This window comes from Stenella coeruleoalba, assembly GCF_951394435.1.
Source record: "Stenella coeruleoalba genome assembly, chromosome: 8".
Lineage (NCBI taxonomy): Eukaryota > Metazoa > Chordata > Mammalia > Artiodactyla > Delphinidae > Stenella > Stenella coeruleoalba.
The window spans coordinates 48,459,744-48,481,866 of NC_137154.1; the positions used below are offsets into that span (position 1 = coordinate 48,459,744).

Below are 22,123 nucleotides of genomic sequence, written 5' to 3' on the forward strand. Positions count from 1 at the left end.
CTCCACCAAAGCAGAAAGGCGTAAGGGGAAAGGGGCGGGGCGAGGGGGGAGGAGATGCTGCTGATTTGTCCGGCGCGGCATTAGGTCCTGCACTCCAGGGCCCCGTCCAGGGTCAAGAGAGCTGTTCCGCTTACCTGATGAGCTGAAAATTCTGAGGCCTTGGAGAACACCTGAAGGCCAGGGGTGGCACTTGTAAATTGTCTTCACTTTAGCTTTCCGACCTCATGTCAGTGTTGATAACACTGAGAATACACCTGTACCCCATATTAAAATACCAATTAAAATGTCTGAATAAAAAATATCTAAAGTTATATGAGTAAAGAAAAATAACCACTGGCATTATAATGGCATGTCTTGCAAAAAGATCATTAAAAGTTATCAATTTAAAATTATGAATATAATTTAAAATTACATTACAGATATAAGCTTATATCTGTGATTTTAATCTATATAACTGAGAGACTGTAAATGTTTGTTCTTAGGTCCTTATGAATACATGCAAAGCTTATAAAGCCCTGGGAACCTTAACTATAGGGTTTCAATAGCACGGCACCTCTGAGAAAAAAGTAAGGCTAAACTTCCTGCCCCAAGGAAATTGACCTGGTCTGGGAAGGTGAGCTGTGGGAGGAGGGCCTGGACCTCCAAGGGTGTCTAGATGAAAGTCAGGACAGAGGGCTGGGTGACCTAACGTAATATTTTCAGGGTTCATCTATGTCGTATCTTGTATGAGTACTTTGTTCCTTTGATGGTTGATAATACTCCATTGCATGGATTTTCCACATTTTGTTTATCCATTCATCAGTTTTTTAGACATTTGGATTGTTTTTACTTTTTGGCTATTGTGAATAATGTGGCTATGAATTTTCTTGTACAAGTTTTTTTCTAAACATAGGCTTTTTATTTCTCTTGGGTGTATACCTAAGCATAGAATTGCTGGATCTTGTATTTACTTTTCTGAGGATCTTCCAGGCTATTTTCCAAAGTGATTGTACTGTTTTGCATTCCCACCAACAGTATAAGAAGGGGCCCAATGTCTCCACATCTTTGCCAATACTTGTTATTATATGTTTTTTTTCTATTATAGTCATCTTACTGGGTGTGAAGTGATAGCTCATCGTTATTTTAATTTGCGTTTGCCTAAGGTGTTTAATTTGCATTTGCTTAATGGTGTTTATCATCTTTTCATACACTTTACTATCCATTTGCATATCTTTTTTGAGAAAGGTCTATTTGGATCCTTTATCCATTTTTTAATTACGTTATTTGTCTTTTTCTGAGGTCTTTCTATATTCTAGATACAAGTCCTTTATGAATTCTGTGATTTGTAAATATCTTCTCCCATTCTAAGGGTTGTCTTTTCATTTTCTTGATTGCATCCTTTGAGGAACAAGTTTTTAATTGTGATGAAATCCAATCTTTTTGTCACTTCTACTTTTGATGTCATATCTATGAAGGCCTTGCCCGGTCCAAAGTCATAAGGATTTACTCCTATATATTTTTTTTAAAGTTTTATAATTTAGCTGTTACACTTAGATCTAGGATCTATTTTAAGTTTGTTTCTACTGTGTGAGATAGAGGGTCAATTTTATTCTTTTGCATGTGGATATCCTGTTGTCTCAGGACCATATTCTTTCCCCATTGAATTGTCTTGACATTGTCAGGAAACCATCATTAAGGAGTTTTGTGTATATATGTGTGTGTGTGTGTGTGTGTGTGTGTGTGTGTGTGTGTGAGACAGAGAGAGAGAGAGCGAGAGAGCGAGAGAGCGAGAGAGCGAGAGAGCGAGAGAGAGAGAGAGAGAGAGAGAGAGAGAGAGAGAGAGAGAGAGAGATGGTAGTGGGCAGATGAGGAATGACATGTTTTGAATGTCTAAACGTTAAGTGAGAAAAGGTCACCTGGCAGCCCTGAGCAAGTTGAAGAGGTCTGGAGCTGACAAAAAATGCCTAAATCCAGGACGAGTAAATGGCTAGTTATTGCTTTTAGTATGGAGGAAAAGTTGCTTAACTAGATGCTACTGAGTATAGATAGAAGAGAATAAATTTGTTAATAATTGGTTTTCTCTTCATGAAATTGGTGACAATGTGTAGGTGGGGATTAAGGGTAAGTAACTCTAGATGTACACCCAGGTCTCTTACTCTCACATCTCAGTGAAGGACATTAAGCAGAAAAAGTATGTAAGTTAAGAGATGAAGAATACAAATAAGGAGAGAAATGAGCTGAGCAAACCAACTTTACTCCAATAAAAATTAATAAAATAATCTTAAAAAAATAAAAATAAACAGAAAAAAAAAAAAGAAAGGTGAGCTGATATTCAAGGGAGCACATGAAGAAACTTATTTCTAGGGAATGTTCCTTGAAGGAACAGAGCAAAAAGCCAAGGCAAAATCTCAAGGGAGCCTTGATATTAGAGAAGACCACTATCGAGGTTTGGGAAGGAAAAGATTCAAAAGAAGTTTGGTATCTAGCACAAGAATTAGCTCAAAATTCATTTCATCAAAAGGTTTTTTAAACATGAGGATGAATAAATCAAAGAGTTGGTAATCAATTCCATTCAACAACTTGCATTTCTTTTCTGATTTGTATTTCTCTTAAGAGACCAACGACTCCAAAATTCCAAGTCAAAAGTTACACTGCGGTTTTTAGAATATCTTTTTATTTTCAAGTTCTCCTAACAAATTTTCCTTGATCTTTCTTATTTCCTTCACCCCACCGCACACTTTTGAACCCCGACTTTATTCAAGCCCAATCCATGCTCCCTCACCCCTTAAATGTGTCTTCATTTGCTTTTACAGATTCGGTTTTTGCACTTAAAATTCAGCTTATCACAGAGAAGTTTGTGAAAAATGGAACATGGTCTTTACAAAGAAACTCTGAGAAACTCAATTTACATTTGTTTGCCTAAAATTAACTGGCAGATCAGGTACTGAATAGCTGCTGTTGTGTAATGTATCTGCTCATCTACTTTCCATCAATCAATAGCTATTCCATGATGTTCGATTTTATTCTTTTACAGGCAATGGAAGATGCAGTAATTTGTATTTTGGGTAGATCTGTTGGGTGACCGGGTAGTTGGAGGCTTGGAAGTGCACAATGCTGAAATCAGGGAGATCCATTCAATGACTATTGAAACAGTCCAGATGAAACTATATAAACTAAGGCAGTAGAGTGAGGATATGAAGGAACTGATGAAACAAGTTGCTAAGACGGAATGATTAGGCTGTGACAGCAGCATATTGGAGGAAGGAAGAAGGAGGAATCTAAGATGGATTTTTTTCTTTTTTAAAATTTTTTATTGAAATATAGTTGATTTACAATGTTGTGTTAGTTTCAGGTGTACAGTAAACCGATTCAACCATATGTATATATATATATGTATTACATATAATATATATATTATATGTAATACATATATATATTCTTTTTTTATATTCTCTTCCATTATACATTATTACAAGATACTGAGTATAGTTCCCTGTGCTATACAGTGAATTCTTGTTGGTTATCTACTTTATATAGAGTAGTGTGTATATTTTAATCCCAAACTTCTAAGATTGATTTTTGCATTAAGCTATTGGAAAGATGGTGAGGCTCTTCACCAAGGTGGGGAATTATGGAGATAAAGCAATTTGCTGAGGGAAAAAAAAATGCATATTTGTTGTTGTTGTTTTTTAAACCAAGTTAGCACTTTCTGGATATCATTCGTATGAGATTAATAAATTCTGGATCCCAAGTAAGCTGTAGCCACTATATTTTACTCTAGATTTGTGAGTCAACACACTATGCGAGGGTTAAAGCCACGGGATACAATTATAGCCCTAAGGAGTATATATGGAATGATAGGAAACAAGAGGCTGGAGAATAACACTCTGAGCTCTTTAAGGCCAGGGATCATTTCTGTATTCATATGTGTATATCTAGAGTGTAGAACAATACACAGAATGTACTAATTATTTAGAATTGGCTTGTGGAAGGAAGAAAGTACATGACTTCCTTTTCAGGGATCAGATCACCAAAAGAAAGTAATATAGACTCCTCTTTATCTCCAGCAAGTCTCTCTGGCTGTAGACCCTGGAGTTCTTATTTTTGTATCTTCTCATGACCCCCAGTTGGTTCACTAGAATAATCTGCCTGGACCCTGATCTTGTTTTTATGACGGCAATACTAAGCCTTTCTGAAAGGGGGCAATGTTTTATGACTTCTGGACTGAAACTGTTTTTCTTTTCTCCCATGGGAGGGGAAAAGTGTCCCAGAAAAGAATATATGGATGGGGGTGGGGTGGGGAGTGTCAGTCACTTTGTCTTGTGAACTGTGGTATGAGCCCTTATGGAATCATAGTGTAGGGAAGATAGGATATTGAGCAGTTAGCAGATATGGGTCACTGATCTGGGTATTAAGGATTCGTGATCAGCAGGAATGGGCAAGTGTCTACGGTAAGAGAGTTTGGCAAGTTCTCAAAGTCAGTGGGGGATGTGGAGTAAAAAGAGTCTCAGGATTGGTGATTCTCTTCCTGTGTCCTCACATTACTTTTATTACTGAAAACTTGGTTATTGTGCTACAGAAATTACAGTCTAAGCCATATTCTGCCTGTCGATCTCATCACTGGGAGTGTTTTGACTCACTTGCCTCTTCAAATTCTGAATCCATTCTGGGAGTTGTAGCATTATGACCCATGCTTTCCATCACTGTAGAAGGAAGAACCCAAGTCTTGCCCTCAGGCCATGTAATACCCATACCCTAGATCATGGAATTTCTAGAGTTTTTCCATACTTAGTCACTCAAAAGCCTCTCCTGTGGGGTTAATGTCAGGTTAGATTGTCCTTCTCTGACTTCTTTTAGCTCTTTCTATACTCACCTTCATGTCCTCTATGAAGCCTTGGCTTTAGTTGAGGAGGCAAAGAGTCTGTTCCTTTGAACTGTAGGAAAGACTCAAGACAAATTGAACTCTAGGTACTGAGAGTTGTACTGCACTTCAGCAAGATGTTCTGCACTTATTATATCCAAAGACTTCAAGAAGTAAAACTAGGACAGACTGGCATCTGATATAATAGTGTGTTATTATAATATACCAATTATCTCCTGAGTCAGACCTACAAGATAGTGGAGAAAGGGGTATCTCTTTTTAGGTAGGAAAGAGGCTGGGATCAGGAGCTACCTTCACTCTTAGGCAGTCAACCACATTCTCTCTTGTAGTCCCCCAGTATCTCCAGTAAAAACCAGGAAACGTACTTGGAACAAGCACAGGGTAATGGCAATTTCAGGTCTGCACTTCATTGAACAAGCCCAGAGACACTGCTTTTTGCTGTGCAAATGTCCGGTTTGGTAGGTAGCTGGAAAGCCCATTTCTGTGAACCTACTCTCTACAATTTTTCTTTCTTCATGTTTGTGTAGTACATTTAATTTCACCAAAGACTTTCAAGCCATTATTCAATTTTCATGACAACCCAGGAAAATAAAATGGGCAGAGATTATCATCTTCTTTAAGAGATGATAGCTGAAGCATGAGCTCTAAGAAAAATAAAACAGAAGTCTAAATATGAGGCATCTACCATTCTAAATGAATTGGATTTACTTTAACATATTTTATTCATTAATTAATCTTTCTAACATTGGACTTCTAGTCCCATTCCCAGGGGTATAAATGAGGGCTAATTGGGACATGGCAGGCAACTGTACTTACCATCATTAGCCATAGGGAAATATAAATCAAAACCACAGTAAGATACCATGTCACACCCGCTAAGAGGGCTAGAATTTAAAAAATATATAAATAACAACAAATGTTATAGAGTATATGAAGAAATTGGGAGTTTCATACATGCAAGTAGAAATGTAATTTGGTATAGTCACTTTGGAAAACAGCCTGGCATGTTCCTCAGACAGATAAACGTAGTTACCATATGACTCAGCATTTCTACTCCTAGGTATAAACCCAAGAGAAATTAAAACATAATTCTACAAATACTTGCACATGAACGTTCATAGGAGCATTATTTATAACAGCTGCGAAGTAGAAATAATTCAAATGTCCTTCTACTTATGAATGGATAAACAAAATGTGGTATATCCTTACCATGGCATATTATTCAGCTGTCAAAAGGAATTAAGTACTGATACATGCAGCAACGTGCATGAACCTTGAAAACATGCAAAATGAAAGAAATCAGTCACAAAAGATCACACATTGTATGATTCCATTTATTTCAAATGTCCAGAACTGGTAAATCTATAAAGAGAGAAAGTAGATTAGTGGTTGCCTAGGGCTGGGGGTGGGATGAGAGAAAAATGTTAATGATTGCTAAGGGGATACATTTTGTTGGGGGCAGGGGAGCAATGGTAATGTTCTAAAATGAATTGTTGTGATAGTAGCACAGATCTATGAATATAATACCAAAAATATTGAATCATGCACTTGAAATAGGTGAATTGTATGGTATATAAATTGTATTTCAATAAAGTGCTAATTTAAATTTTAAAAAAGGGAGAAAAGAAAGTGGACTTACCTCCTGCAGCAGAAAGAAATGTGGGCTGCTGGCCTCTCAATCTCTTCTTATCTCATGGCTGAATTCCTTTATCCAAGGGATTAATCCCTTTATCCAATGTTTCAGGCCTCCCCCTCCCATCTCATTCAGCTTTCTGGGTCAGGGTCTGCTGGACAATGGCCTTTGCACAGCCACTTCATGGCCCGAGATCAGCTTTTCTATGTTTCTCCCCAAGCTTGGATTACACTTTAAACCTGCAAAATTCCCTACATGTCTCTACCCAACCCCAGCCAACTGCTGAAGTCTGGTGGGTGAGGTGAAACCTCTGAAGGGAAGATGAAGGCTGCCTGGCTTCACTCACCTATACTTGCACATACAGAAAAGGACAGAAATTAAGGAAAGCTTCTGGGGGTGGGGAAGTGTCTTGAAGCAACAGGAGGAGCCAGAAACACCTCCTATAGAGCCAATTCAAATACATTCAGTCATTCCAAGTCTAGAGCTCTGCAGCACCAATCAGAAAGTGGGAAGAGGAAGAAATGTGTGTCCTAAGCAAGAAAGAACTGTGTCAGGATTTTAAAGAACAGCAGGTACAACAGGCTTTAATAATACCAGAGGCCGGGCTTCCCTGGTGGCGCAGTGGTTGAGAGTCCGCCTGCCGATGCAGGAGACATGGGTTCGAGCTCTGGTCCGGGAAGATCCCACATGCCACGGAGCAAATAAACCTGTGCACCACAACTACTGAGCCTGCGATCTAGAGTTTGGGAGCCACAACTACTGAAGCCCACTCTCCTAGAGCCCATGCTCCACAACAAAAGAATCCACCACAATGCGAAGCCTGCACACCACAATGAAGAGTAGCCCTCACTCACCGCAACTGAAGAAAGCCCGCGTGCAGTAACGAAGACCCAATGCAGCCAAAAATTAAGTTTTTAAAAAAGCATGTTGTAATCATCTCATCTTAAGAAAAAACAACAAAGCCTTTATTTCCCCATTTCCATGCAGCCATCTGTCTTTTCTCATTTACAGTACTCTTATTGGATTCACTTTCTCTCCTATGCATTTACTTTTTTTTTTTTTTTTTTTTTTGTGGTACGCGGGCCTCTCACAGTTGTGGCCTCTCCCGTTGAGGAGCACAGGCTCCGGACGCGCAGGCTCAGCGGCCATGGCTCACGGGGCCAGCCGCTCCACGGCACGTGAGATCTTCCCGGACCGGGGCACGAACCCGTGTCCCCTGCATTGGCAGGCAGACTCGCAACCACTGCGCCACCAGGGAAGCCCCCTATGCATTTACTTTTAAACCCACACCAATTAGGTTTTCTGTCCTCACCACTTTTCCAAATTGGCCTCATCGTGGCCCTCAATCTAACCTGTCTCTCTTGTTCAAATCCAGTGATCAGTTCTCCGTCCTCATCTTACTGACCTACCAGGATCACTTGACACAGTTGGTTACTCTCTCCTTTTTTTGAAACTCTTCTCCTTCTTCATTTGGCTTCTTTCTCTCTCTAACTTCTTTTTCTGACTTAATGTTTTATTTCTTCTCAATTTCCTTTGCTGAATTCATCTAATCCTCCAGACTTCTAAATATTGTACTATCCATGACTCAGTTTTTTCTTACCTCTATCCTTTTACTATGCTCACTAATTGCACAGTTCTAAATACTCTGTTGATGCTGATGAACTCTAGACTCACAATGTTGAACTACCTTCCTACACTTTTATTTGGATGTGAAATAGACATCTTAAATATATGTAAAACTGAACTCAATTTTCCATTTAACAACCTTATTTCCTGGTCATTTTTTTACCTCAACAAATAGCCAATCCATTCTTTGAATTTTTCTGGGGGATAATAATAATGGGAAAAAAAATAAAAAGTTTATTTCATCCTGAACCTCTCTTTCATACTCTAGATCCTACCCATTAGAAAGTCAATATGTTGAAATATAAATAAAGAATTCATGGCTAATGTTGAATCGGAGAGGAAACAGGAACATATGATGCCAGGAAGTGGCTCAACTGGCAGGTAGCTGAATTTGGGTTTTCATGGGCACACAAGGGATTAAGGAGCTTTTCTTAATTGTCCAATCCCAGTCTGAGTCTCCACATACCACAAAACAGCTGTGTGAAAGCAAAACTCTTGGCTTGAGAAGGAAGTGTCAGCCCAGGCCCCTCACTATGAAGAAGGCAATTGAGACAAAGGAAATAGAAGAGTTGAAGGGTTGGGGGAGATGAAGCCCCCAGGGATTCAGAACACCTTGGAGAAGTCTCAAAAGTCCATTGTATGAGGCTGTGATGTCGGTGCTGAGGTCACAGAGGAGACCTGATGGAGTGAGTTCTGGCTTAGAAGGCTTCCGTGGTGGCTGTTCAGCAAGATGAGGGCAGTTTTGAGCCTTGTATAAGAGGAAGGACGGGGCCACAGCTGATTGGTATGTTTCCCCAAACCGGGCCCTTCATGCTGCCCTTGCCCCTTCACTCATCAACTGTAGACCTCTTTCCCAGGGCCTCAGGTTTCCCTCCCATGACCCCCGACATCTCTCAAACCCAAAATCCTCCCAAAGCATCCTATCCCAGGGACCTCATAACCCTTTCCATGTGGACCCTGCAGTCCCCCCACCCTGAGATCCCAGATCCTCTTCCTGTTCACCTTTCCTACTTTCACCACTGCCCAAAAGGCTGATCTCGGTCTCCCATCCCCATCCCCCTAGCTGTGTTCCCACAGACCTGGGCCTCCTGCTGCCCACCATGGCCAAAAGTGGAGAGGCCCTGCCGCAGGGCAGCCCGGTGCTGGTCCAGGATCCTCACCTCATCAAGGTGACAGTGAAGACGCCCAAGGACAAGGAGGATTTCTCAGTTACAGACACTTGCACCATCCAGCAGCTGAAGGAAGAGATATCCCAGCGCTTTAAGGCCCACCCTGATCAGCTGATCCTAATATTTGCTGGCAAAATCCTCAAGGACCCTGACTCACTGGCACAGTGTGGGGTCCGAGATGGCCTCACTGTCCACCTGGTCATCAAGATGCAGCGCCGTACTGTGGGCACTGAGTGCCCAGCTGCTTCGGTCCCTATCCCAGCCCCAAGCCTTGGATCGCTCCCTCAGCCAAGCTCCATTTACCCAGCAGACAGGCTACCCACCTTTAGCTTAGGTGTCCTCACAGGCCTCAATGGGCTAGGCCTGACCTCCGGTAGTTTCCCCGACCCGCCAAGCTCACTGATGTGGCAGGATATGTCTGTGCCTGAGTTTGTGGCTCAGATCATTGATGACGCCTTCATCCAGGGTCTGCTGTCCAACACAGGCCTGGTGCGCCAGCTGGTTCTTGACAACCCCCATATGCAGCAGCTGATCCAGCACAACCCTGAGATTGGGCACATTCTCAACAACCCTGAAATCATACGGCAGACAATGGAGTTTCTGTGCAAACCTGCCATGATGCAAGAGATGATGCGTAGCCAGGACCGGGCACTCAGAAACCTGGAGAGCATCCCTGGTGGCTACAATGTGCTCCGTACCATGTATACAGATATCATGCACCCAATGCTTAATGCAGTGCAGGAGCAGTTTGGTGGCAATCCCTTTGCTACCACCACTACTGCTAATGCTACCACCAGTAGCTGCCAACCTTCAAGGATGGAGAACTGTGACCCTCTCCCCAACCCCTGGGCTTCCACGTTTGCAGGCTCAGCTGGTAGGAGAGGCAGGAGGCCTGGGGACCAGGATGTATCCGAACTTAGAAACGGTGTTTGCAATATTCTAGGTAATATGAGGCTCTATGACTATCTCCAGCAATTACATGAGAGGCCCCTGTCCCTGAGAACCTATCTGCAGGGGATTGCATCTACCCTCAGCCCAAGCCAAGAACCACCATCACCACCAGGAAGCCAAGTTCCCCCAACTTCACCCTCATCCCAGGAACTTGAGTCAGGCCGGCCTCTCCCCAGGGAGTCAGTAGCAATCAAGGGGAAGCCCTCCTGCCCCGCATTCTTGAGATATCCCACAGAGAGCAGTGCTAGAAAAGCGGGAAGCCGAGATGGCGCAGGGAATGGCTCCACTGCCCACAGCACCAACATGCCTGATCTTGTCTCCAGGCTGGAGTGTGCTGCCGACAAGGCCCCATTTGTTCCTTCCCCACCTTCACCCACGGCAGTTACCGCTGGAACCCCTGAGCATGTCTGGCTGCCGCCACCAGCTTACCCAAGACCTCTGAGGCCAGCCAGAATGAATGAGGCCCCACAGTTGCAGGACGAAATGCGCTGGCAGCTGCCACTGCTGCTGCACCTTCAGGCAGCCATGGCAAACCCTCGTGCCATGCATGCCTTGCTGCAGATTGAGCAGGGTCTGCAGATCCTGGCTACTGAAGCCCCTCGCCTCCTCCTTTTGTTCATGCCTTGCCTAGCAGGGCTGGGAAGTACGGCAGGAAGTACAGAGCCTCGAGAGGGTGCCCTTATGCCTGCGGATCCTCCCCTAGCCCCAGGTCCTGAAGTTCCCTCAGCACAAGGCTCTGTGGAGCTGGGCCTCCATTCCATGCCCTTCCTCCAGATGTTGCAAGCCCTAGCTGGCGCCAATCCCCTGCAGCTGCAGCCCGAGACTCACTTCCGGGTGCAGCTAGAGCAATTGCGGGCCATGGGCTTTCTGAATCTTGAAGCCAATCTGCAGGCCCTCATTGCCACCGGAGGTGATGTAGATGCTGCCGTGAAGAAGCTGAGGCAGCTGTAGGAGCCCTAGTTGTTCAGACCGTATCTTTTCCTCTGTGCTTTTTCCCCCATATCCCCTACCTTAACACCCCCATTCTTGAATGCAGCTGCACTATGATGCTCTTTACTGTGGAGGCAATGTTGTTCCAGAGTCATTGGGAAGAATGAGAGCCAGGACAGGGTGGGGTGCTGTGAGTGACCCAGCCATCCCTGCCACTGTACCATCGTGGTACCCCAGTCTGAGCTCTGCTAATGCCTATCTTGAGATGCAATTACATCCAATCTTCCGTGTCATCTGCTGCCTGAGTCTGATTTTTTTGTGGTCTATGAGAAAAGCGGGGGGTGTATAGGAGAAGAGGTGGTGGTAAGAGCTGTCTCTGCATGGATGGGAGGGCTTGGATGGGAAACCAAAAGGTTTCAAGTTAGAAGATTCAGAGGCACGGGGAACAGAGGAGGGTGAGATGAAGACTACAGCTTTCCTGGTGTCCTTCCAAAGGTCCCCCCAGATTTGGTGTCCTGTAGGAGCTGCCACCATGCACTCTGTGTTCTTTGGGGCTCTCTACCATCAGCCAGACTGAAAAGTGGGCACAGCTTCTTATTTTTACTGCCTCTGAGCATTATCCTACAGGTGGCTCTCACTTTTGGGATTTGATTCTGATCTGAGTGGATAGCAATAGAGCAAGAATCAGGCTGAGTTCTAAGATTCCCTGATCTCACCAGGTTTACAAAGTTACTGTCCCTGGTAGCCAGATTTATAGTTGATTCCACTGCCACGGACCCAGCTTGTTCTGGATTTTGTCTTTCTTGCAATATCTAGCTCAGAAATTGAGGACCTACCCTGTGCTCAGCATTCTGCTAGGGATTAGGAATTCAATGTGAGTAAAAGAGGCATGGTCCTGCCCTCATGAGTGTATGATGGTAGCTGGAACTGTTCAAACAGTACTAATTATACATAATCACAAACTATGATAAGTGCTACAAAAGATGGGGAACTGTGAAATAGCGTAACAGAGGCTTGGTCTAGTCTGGGGAGAGAGGGAAGGGTTCTGTGAGCAGGTTCTCCAATCTAAAATCTGAAAAGTGGTAAGAATGAAGTAGGGAAAGATTCGAGAGGGGAGGGAAAAGTATTTCTGCAGAAGAACCATTATGTACAAAGGTGCTGAGGCAGGGTGTGCATAGCACACAGGAGATGCTCTCAGCATCTCAGACTAAATTCTCATTTGCACTCAGGGATGCTTCTCAATACCCATGTGCTTCTGGGGCAAAAGTGTTACAATTCATGAATCAAGTGAGTGAACCATGCTTTCCAGCAAATAAATGTGCCAGTGAACTCACACAGGTAAACACGCTATGGAGTAATACACTAACACAAAATGCATATTCACCCTTTTTTTTTTTTGTGGTACGCGGGCCTCTCACTGCTGTGGCCTCTCCCGTTGTGGAGCACAGGCTCCGGACACGCAGGCTCAGCGGCCATGGCTCACGGGCCCAGCCGCTCTGCAGCATGTGGGATCTTCCCGGACCGGGGCACGAACCTGCGTCCCCTGCATCAACAGGCGGACTCTCAACCACTGCGCCACCAGGGAAGACCCATATTCACCCTTAATACACCTTCACATGGGCACACTTTTGTGCACGTGTATGAGCATACACACAAAACACAGTCTGTTAGAGTTTTATCACCGATGGGGGTATAAACAAGCAAAAATCTAATGCTGTATTCTTGTCAAGGAAAGAAAAGGGTCTTTGAAAGAGGATACCACTATAGTAAAAGTGGCCATGGTGTGTGTTTAAAAGTCAGAGACTCAGTGTTGGGGGTCCTTTTAGGGAGAAACAGGTTCTGCCTGGAATCTAGGATACTTGGACCAACCTGTCTTTACCTTTTAGCTACCAGCACATGGCTTAGAGATGAAATGAGCTTTGGGGGCAACTTTCTCCCATTGTTTTATGTTTTAATCTCTAGGTGGAGCACAAGGCTTCAAACCTCCTTTTTATCCCCTCTTCGCTCCCCATCAGTGAGGGAGTTCTTGTCCAGAGCAAATGAACTGTTGTTTACGTTGGGGCTAGGGGAAAGGCAGACGAAAGTCTTGCCTCTTCATTTCCTGCAACTAAGAAGGCTCTGGGACCGCTTCTGACCACTGAAGTTGTCTACTGTAATCTCTAATTTCAACGCTTGGAAGGCCAGGTAGGTCTGAGAAAAAATTCAGGGAAAGAAATGTTGCTTTTATTTACCTTTCATATGGGCTACGAAAAGCCTGAGTATTCATGTGACGTAAATTCCAGCTCACCAGGGCAGACAGTAGGTGGGAATCTGGGTCTAAAAGTCCTGGGTAGAGAGGAGAGTGCTCATTTATTGGATTGTTTTCTGGTCCTCTCCTGTGGAGAGCCCTCAACTGTTGATTGTGTGTTTGGAATCTTGGCTCTAGCCTCATTGGAGACTGAACTCAACAGCTCCATGTTCAGCTCTGTGGTGGTGTCCAAAGGAAGGAGGTTCCTGGGGTGGGGAAGGTCACTGTCCTCCACCTAGCAGCTGATGTAGGACCTGGCACATGGGAAACATTCAATAAATGATTGAATAAATGAATGTTGAATGATGAATGAAGAAACAAGTGACCAAATGAGAAAGTGGTCGAGGAGGCTAGGTAGATACGAATCAAATAAACAATCTCAGAGGACCAGGGCTTCTGCCTGGGAAAATAAAGACTGTTGGAGTTTGGGGAGGAGATGCCTTCAGGTTGATGTTACTGAAATGGCAGGCCTCCAGAGACGTCCCATTTACAGTCCCTGCTCTGACTCTCACATGACATCAGCAGTGGTCTCAGTCACATATCTGGGCCTTGAAAGGGCCCCACACTAGGGGGTTGTGTGGATGGAAGAGAAGCAGAGTCATAGTTTTGGTCATATTGGGCCTAGTATGACCTTGCTCTTCCCAAAGAAAATGTACCCTTTCCTCAGACCAAGAGATTTTTTAGAAAGTCAGAGAGCAGTGAAGCTTGAAAAGCTGATTTGCATCACAAATAGCCAGCCAGGTAGCTGGATAGCAATTTAAGAGAAAGGTGTTATCCAAAGACCAGAAAGTGCTTTTATGCATCTGTGTTCTTTATGTTTTAAAGATGTTCCCCTAATATCTCTGTCATAAATACATGGGTACATTTTTTTCTAGATATTTTAGGGTTTCACTACTTACACTTAATTTTAAATAACAGTTAACATTATTGAGGCTTTCCTCTAGCCAGGCCCTGTTCCGAGCTCTTTACATCTGAATCCACGCAATTGTCCTTTAATGCAAGTATTATTATTCTTAACTTCAGATGGGGAAAACTGAGGCATAAAGAGAGAGGAAGTACTTTGCTTAAAGTTTTACAGCTCCTGCATAATAGAGCCAGGATTTGAAATTAGTGAACTTCCAGAGTCTACACTCTTAACTGCTGCACTAAATCAAGTTGATTAATGCTTTAATTCTTACTGCTAGAAAGTGAAGAGGGGTACTATTTGTGGTATTTCATTAGCATTTTTGCACCCCTGACTCCTGCAAGTATCTACACTGGATAGAAATATTTTCTTTACCGTATCCTGCATATGTGTACATGTGTATGTATTTTTGGTGTTTTTTGATTTAATCTACTACTTCAATTTTAACTTTGAAATATTTTGGTTTTTTTTTTTTTTGCGGTACGCGGGCCTCTCAGTGCTGTGGCCTCTCCCGTTGCGGAGCACAGGCTCCGGACGCGCAGGCTCAGCGGCCATGGCTCACGGGCCCAGCCGCTCCGCGGCATGTGGGATCCTCCCTGACCGGGGCACGAGCCCGCGTCACCTGCATCGGCAGGCGGACTCTCAACCACTGCGCCACCGGGGAAGCCCAGGGCTTTTATCTAAAACAAATTAAATTTGGATTCTCTAATTGTTGATGATCTGCTGTGGTATTTCCATTATTAACACTAAAGTCACCCGTTGGAAATAGTGAGTTATTATTTTTTTCTTCAATTTATAACGTCAGCATCTTTAGGTACTGTTAGCACTACCTACTGAGGTACCTCTGCCTCTGGTGACTCTGTTAATTCTTTACGATGGAATTTTATACCTCTAGGCTATAACTCAGGTTTTTACAGTTTGGTCAGTTTCCCTACTAAAATATTAAAATCTTATATTCACATTTTCTTTTGAATGTTTGTATTTTATTAAAAAAAATAAAACACGAATATAAAAGACCCTGGTTCCTGGGAAAAGCCTATGAGAACTGAGGAATAAACATCAGAACATCAGAATGTGGTGTGCACATCACAGTCATGTGCTAGTGCCCTGTATATACTAGAAATGCAGGGAAATAAATCCAGAAAAAGGTTCTTACTTCAATATCCATGGTGGTCTATAGCTAGGGCCAGCAAAAAGAAGGGTTCAATCACTATTCTGACCACTAAGTGTCTCTGAAAAAGGCAGCCCCCTGGGTAGCCACTTTTCTGAAATATGGTTATTTGGCTCTTTTCCTGCTTCGTGTTCATTGGCTGGAGCTTCAGGACCAATGGTGGTAAGGCAAAGCTTTCTCCACCCCCACGTCTCTGCCATCACATTCTAGTACCTCCTCTGAGAGCCCTCAGTTGTTGCATCAGCGATGTACTTCTTTCTTTGTTATTCTCTATTGCATCAACCTTTCATTTCTTTCATAGCAGTTACATAAAGTTGTAATTATTTATTGTTGCATTTGAAATTTCTTTATTTGCCTTCCCTCTTAAAATAGAAGCATCATAGAGGCAAAGAATATATGCAGTGGTAGATCCTCGGTAACTAGTACTCACTAAAATATAGGGGCTTTCCATTAAATAAATGAATGAATGAATAAATAAATAATTTTCATTAACTAACTAAATAAAGCAGAATAGATGTTTTCTATCATTAAAACTCAATGCCCAGTGATAGAACAGTAACATATCAAGGAAAGTGCTCCTCTAGGGATTTGAGTTTAATTTTTTCTATAAATGACTCTGACCTGATGATCTGGCCACTTTAGTTTAGTCTACATAGATAATATATGTATTTCTGTCTCACTTTTCTGTAGCAGTTCCACTCTTGGCCAGTCAGTATAAGAAGTAGATATGTTCTTCACCTATTTGATGTCTCATAGCATTAATAATCCAAACTCTGAAATTTAGAGTTCGCTATAAAAGACTGAGACTCAATGATAGGAATAATACATAATAACTACCTTCATGATTATTGTTGTCATGGTTGCTTTTAAGTCACTGTTTGGTAGCCTGTAGCATTTTCCTCTCATTTTCTCCGTTTTTCTCCAGGAGCCGCATGTAGATGCTGTACAAGCCACAAGATGGCAGGAGTGGTTTATGGAACCGCTGACTCAGCTGAGGCCATCCAGGGGGCACTTTGAGGGAAGAACTTGTAGACCCCATACAAGGAGAGTTGGAGGTGGGAAACCAAGGTCTCTTTCCCCACTTCTTTTTCCTGAGGGGAGATGCTAAAAGTAAGTCCCTTTTCTTTCCATTGTTTACAGCAAAGACAACAAGGTCATTACTCTTAAAAAAACATTGGCTTCTTTGGAGTCTTAGTCTGTATTCACGTTAACCCAAGAATGCACACAAGCTAACAATGCTCTTAGTGTAGGATGATGGAAACAGCCCCACACAGCTCCTGGCTCCAAAAACAAGACTGTATGTTTGAGTATTTTCATACATGTGTATGTAAGTGTGTTGAAAAAAGGGCAGAGGGATTATAAATAGGGATTCTCTCTAAGGAAGGTATGAAGGTAATGGTGAGGGGTTTTTCACTTTATATTTAACATGTATGAAGTATATCTATTATGTTATATTTGCATCATGGAATTATTTAAAGTATTCATAGAAATTTTAAAAGACTCAATTATTTACTGGTTACATGATCTTAAAAGATTTTCTCAAATTATCATATTTTATTTTTTTATTAGTAAAAATGAGATGTAAAAAATATGTTTCATAGAGTTGTATTGAGGAATAATGAATGTGAATCTCCTAATAGTGCTGCATGTGGCTCACAGTGGCTGCTAAAATACCACTGCTAATGGACTTCTACTAACTATTAATTATCATTTTGTGCCTATCACCCCACATGCATGCACGTACGTATCATCTTCTATCATGTTGGCCTCATGCAGTGCTAGATAGCAAGCACGTGCTTAGCTTATATTTGTGAATGAATGAATACCTACCTTTAAAAACTTCATCCTCCCTAAATGTCTAATCCTAGATCCTGGTCATATAGCCATATATATTTTGATATCCCAAGCACTCTAGCACAGATTCTACTTCAAAGGCACTTAATAAATGTTGGTAAATGAACATCTGTCTAATCTGGTTCACATGACTGACCCATGATGTAGGCTTCTTACAGGTCTATACTAGATTTGTGAGGGCCACAAGGAAGGCAAAAGTTTCTGAGTAGATGCTTCTAACATCTTCAGAGAAGAGTTCCCCTGAATCCTCATGAGAATGTGCAGATTCAACATTCTACTCCCAAGAACACTTTGGCCTACAGAGGAAAGCCACCACTAGCTCTGTAAGTTTGGTTCTTCCTGTTTCTAAGCATAACACCTTAAGTCACTCAGTCTCTGGGAACCTCAAAAATCTTGTGATAAATAGGACTAAAACTTCCGCCAGGTCCTGTTTTTCTTGTAAGAATAGAATGCAAATCTTTCCATTAGAATATCTTACATACTCTCGAGCATTGTGCTTGTAAGCAAAGTTTTGCAAAGTCTTTGCTTTCTGTGGCAGGTCAGACCAGGTCTCTACTCATCCTGAATATCCAATAATCCCATTTTCACAAAATGTCTAATAATAACAATCATAGTAATAATAACTAAAACATCTATAATATTTACTATGGACCAGGAACGATTAGGTGCATTACACGTATTAATGCATTTCATCATTAAAACCATCCAACACACCAAACAGACCAAAGCACAGAAAGATGAAGTGATTTGCCAGAGTACACAGCCAGTAAGTGGAAACTGACATTCTAAACCAGACCGTTTGATTCCAAAAGTACTGCACTAGTTTATGTATAGAGAAGCATGAAACAGTGAGTTTTTAGAAATCCAGAGAGGTAATAACTGGACGACCCATGCTGAGCCATAATTAAGTGGTTGAAGGTGCAACAAATCTGAGTGAGCTGGCGGCTCCATAGAAGCAAAGAGTCAAGTGAAGCTGGGGTTACTTGTGAGGTGTAATTGTAAGAGGGGTAGTTTTGCCTTGGTAGAAGTAAAACTTTGAAGAATGTCTGAGTCCTTACTAACTGCTGAGTAAGGACCGGGAAATGCTTCATCTTGGTCAAGATTTGGTTGTGAGGCATGAGATAATGAGAATAGATACAGAAGGAATGCTTAAGGAAGAAGATACATTTGAATGCATACATTGTGCGAGTGTCTCTGTTGTGACAAGTCAGCACATCAGAAACATCACTTTTCTTCTTAACTTCAAAAACCTCGGTTAAAAATGGCTTTATTCCAGTTAACAAAGAAATGACTAAAACCCAGTGGTTAAAGGGCTTTGCAAGTTCACATGCCTGTGTTCAGTTCTCTTCCATCTGAACCACATTGAGATATTAGAGACTGTTTTCTGCCCCTTTCCTAGAGCCTTTCTTCTAGTTCATTCACTGTAGGGGGTGGGCTGTATTTGCAAAGCTTGGGAGGGGAGTGGTTAGAGACCATAAGGTCTGTGGCTAAGAGATAAGACTCCAAGTCCTAGAAGGGGCTAAAAGTTTGGGCCTGTGTCTCTGGGCTCGGATAACTGCCCCACCTTAACCCTCCCAACCCTGCATGCACAGGAACTCCTGCTTGGGCCTGGATAGGGGTTAGTCATTGGTGAAGAATTATTTTCCTGAATTTTTTGGGGACCCAGAGGAACACCCTGATTTCCCGTCTTCTTTTAACATCGACCCACAGAAAGACCTTCCCTTGACTCTTTTCTGATCTTCATTTCAATTTTCTGACCCTTTCTCCTTTGTCTTCTATAATCCTTTCACTCATTTTCCTTTCCCTTTATTCCACTGACCTTTCACTGCCCACCTAAGGCTTGCTCTGTCCTCTTCACTCACTGTTTATTTTGCCCACTTGGGCTCATCTCTAAGGCACCTAATCTTTAGCACAAGCACAAAAGCTGGACAAGCAACGCATGCCCCTTAGGAGCTCTTGTGTTATCAACTGGCCCACAACATGCTTCTCCACAGGGTGGTTGATCGATTCTAAGCCCCCCTCTAACTATCTCCTAGCAGTGCTTCAACTTGTATGTTTCCCAGAGCAGGTGATGGTTCTGGGCCTCCCCTCTCCAGCCTCCATTCATGTCTCTGTGGCCACAATCAGACTCCTCAGATCCCCCAGAGAGGCAGGCAGAGGTCCTCTATGAATGGTTAGGGACATAAACTTTGTCCTGTCTTAAAGCCAGCATATATATATATATGTATTTACATCTTTATTGGAGTATAATTGCTTTACAGTGGTGTGTTGGTTTCTGCTTTATAACAAAGTGAATCAGTTATACATATACATATGTTCCTATATCTCTTGCGTCTTGCATCTCCCTCCCTCCCACCCTCCCTATCCCACCCCTCCAGGCGGTCACAAAGCACCGAGCTGATCTCCCTGTGCTATGCGGCTGCTTCCCACTAGCTATCTACCTTACATTTGGTAGTGTATATATGTCCATGCCTCTCTCTCGCTTTGTCACAGCTTACCCTTCCCCCTCCCCATATCCTCAAGTCCAATCTCTACTAGGTCTGTGTCTTTATTCCTGTCTTACCCCAAGTTTCTTCATGACATTTTTTTCCTTAAATTCCGTGTATATGGGTTAGCATACAGTATTTGTCTTTCTCTTTCTGACTTACTTCACTCTGTATGACAGACTCTAGGTCTATCCACCTCATTACAAATAGCTCAATTTCGTTTCTTTTTATGGCTGAGTAATATTCCATTGTATATATGTGCCACATCTTCTTTATCCATTCATCCGATGATGGACACGTAGATTGCTTCCATCTCCGGGCTATTGTAAATAGAGCTGCAATGAACATTTTGGTACATGACTCTTTTTGAATTATGGTCTTCTCAGGGTATATGCCCAGTAGTGGGATTGCTGGGTCATATGGCAAGCCAGCATATATTGAGCACCTATGTTTTGCTAGAGAATGTTGATTTAAGTGGAGGTGGTGCCTGGACCATAGCCCCTGCCCTCAAAGGTTATTGGTAAAGAATTTTTTAAAACGCTGTATAATTTAAATGTATCAGTTTGTACTAAATAAAATCAGGTGTGTTTTATTGCAATGTTAAGTCTCACGAGGGCCTCAGTGCACCTGGAATTGTGTGAAGCTAGTAGTCAGAGTCACACCCAGAGCCCTGTCAGGGCAACAAGATGACATGTGTATCTCACTAATGTGTTAATTCATGAATATGCTTTATGGAAGGACTGATTTAGGGTAGTAAAAGGGTAGTAAAAGCATGTCCACATCTTAGAGGAAAAGATGGTTGCTGACTGGCTGTTATTCTACTCTATCTAAATGCACCTCTTCACAGTATTTCCTAGCACATGTTTACCTCAGGGGAGGAGGGATAAGTAACTTCAAGGACTCATTGCCAGGCTGGAACTAGCAACACCCAGCTTTCAAACGCTCTGTTTATGGGCAAAGAATTTGACAATTATTTAACAACTCTGATTTACAAATGAAAAGTGATAGTTTTCAACATTTCATAATTTAAACATGGTAATGAAGATGTTGTAATTTTTCTTTCCTTTCCTTTTATATTTGCCTGAAATCTGAAAAAAAAAATATTTTTACCACTACATTTCACAAACATTTTACTAAACCTCTTAAAATCTCCGTTCCCTGGGTCTTGTCCTCTTCCCCTTATTTCATGGTGGTTTGTAGGCATGGGCATGGGTGTGTGTGAGTCTGTGCATGGGCGAGTACATATGTGTGGGTGCGGGTGTCGCCAGAAACACTCTCTAGCCATGTGATCTTCTCCAGGCCTCACCTCAGTCTTCAGTTTCCAGTTTCTCCATCTGCGAAACAAGGTTACTGGATCTTCTCTCTCTCTGTCTCTGTCTCTCCCTCTTAATTAGCATACTGTAAAATGGACTTGTTCAGGATGCAGAGCATTTCCAACATCCTAAAATAACTTCTTCTCACTGTGTTTTATAGTTACACATTCCATGCCTAACCCCTGACCATCACATTTGTCTTTTCAAAAACATCATATAACAAAAATTGTATGATGTGTAATTTTTTAAGATTAACTTCTCTCACTTAGCATAATGGCTTTGAAATTCATCTAAGATGTTGTGTTTATCAATAGTTTATTCCCTTTTCATTGTTGAGTAGTATTTCTCATATGGATGTTCCGTTACATGGATATTAACTATTTTTCTACCGTTTCTTAATAATTTTCAATTGGCTGGTGTTAACCTCCACTTATGTTCCACTTTGACCACCCTTTCCATGTCTATTCCTAAGCCATTTCCATCAGCCAGAAATCTCCCACATCCAAATCTTAAATGCCAGATCCTCCTATCTTTTTACCTCTCTTTCTCACGTACCTTGTAGCAATCACGTGAGTCTTGTTGTCTTTATATTATATGTACAATTTTCCTCCTTTCTTTATTTTCTGTCCATATTGTGGATACTCCTTCATGAGACCTCTTCCCCAACCACTCCTGTTATCTGACTTCTTCCTGATTCCCCTTATAGCATTCACTAGCCTTGACTTCTCTGATAGCCCACCCAAGCCTCTTGGCATGATTATCAAACGTTATCACTGTTGAACAGCTTGATCCAAAGGTATTGTTGACAGATGGGGCAAGGGAACAAAACTAGCAAAATGAATTGTAATAAGGATAAACATAGGTACTGCATTTAAAATTAAGATTCAACTCCATAACTGTAAGTGGGAAATACAGGTATTTTTTAAGGTGGCTTGAAA

General features: G+C 42.2%; 1 protein-coding gene across 1 annotated transcript; it reads left to right on the forward strand.

Moving 5' to 3' along the window:
- Positions 1-9,166: 9,166 nt before the first annotated feature.
- On the forward strand, positions 9,167-11,191 carry UBQLN3 (ubiquilin 3; the record flags this gene model as incomplete). Its single annotated transcript, XM_079930822.1, has 1 exon — positions 9,167-11,191. The coding sequence occupies exon 1, from the start codon at positions 9,221-9,223 to the stop codon at positions 11,189-11,191; it is 1,971 nt and encodes a 656-aa protein (XP_079786948.1). The 5' UTR covers positions 9,167-9,220.
- Positions 11,192-22,123: the final 10,932 nt, after the last annotated feature.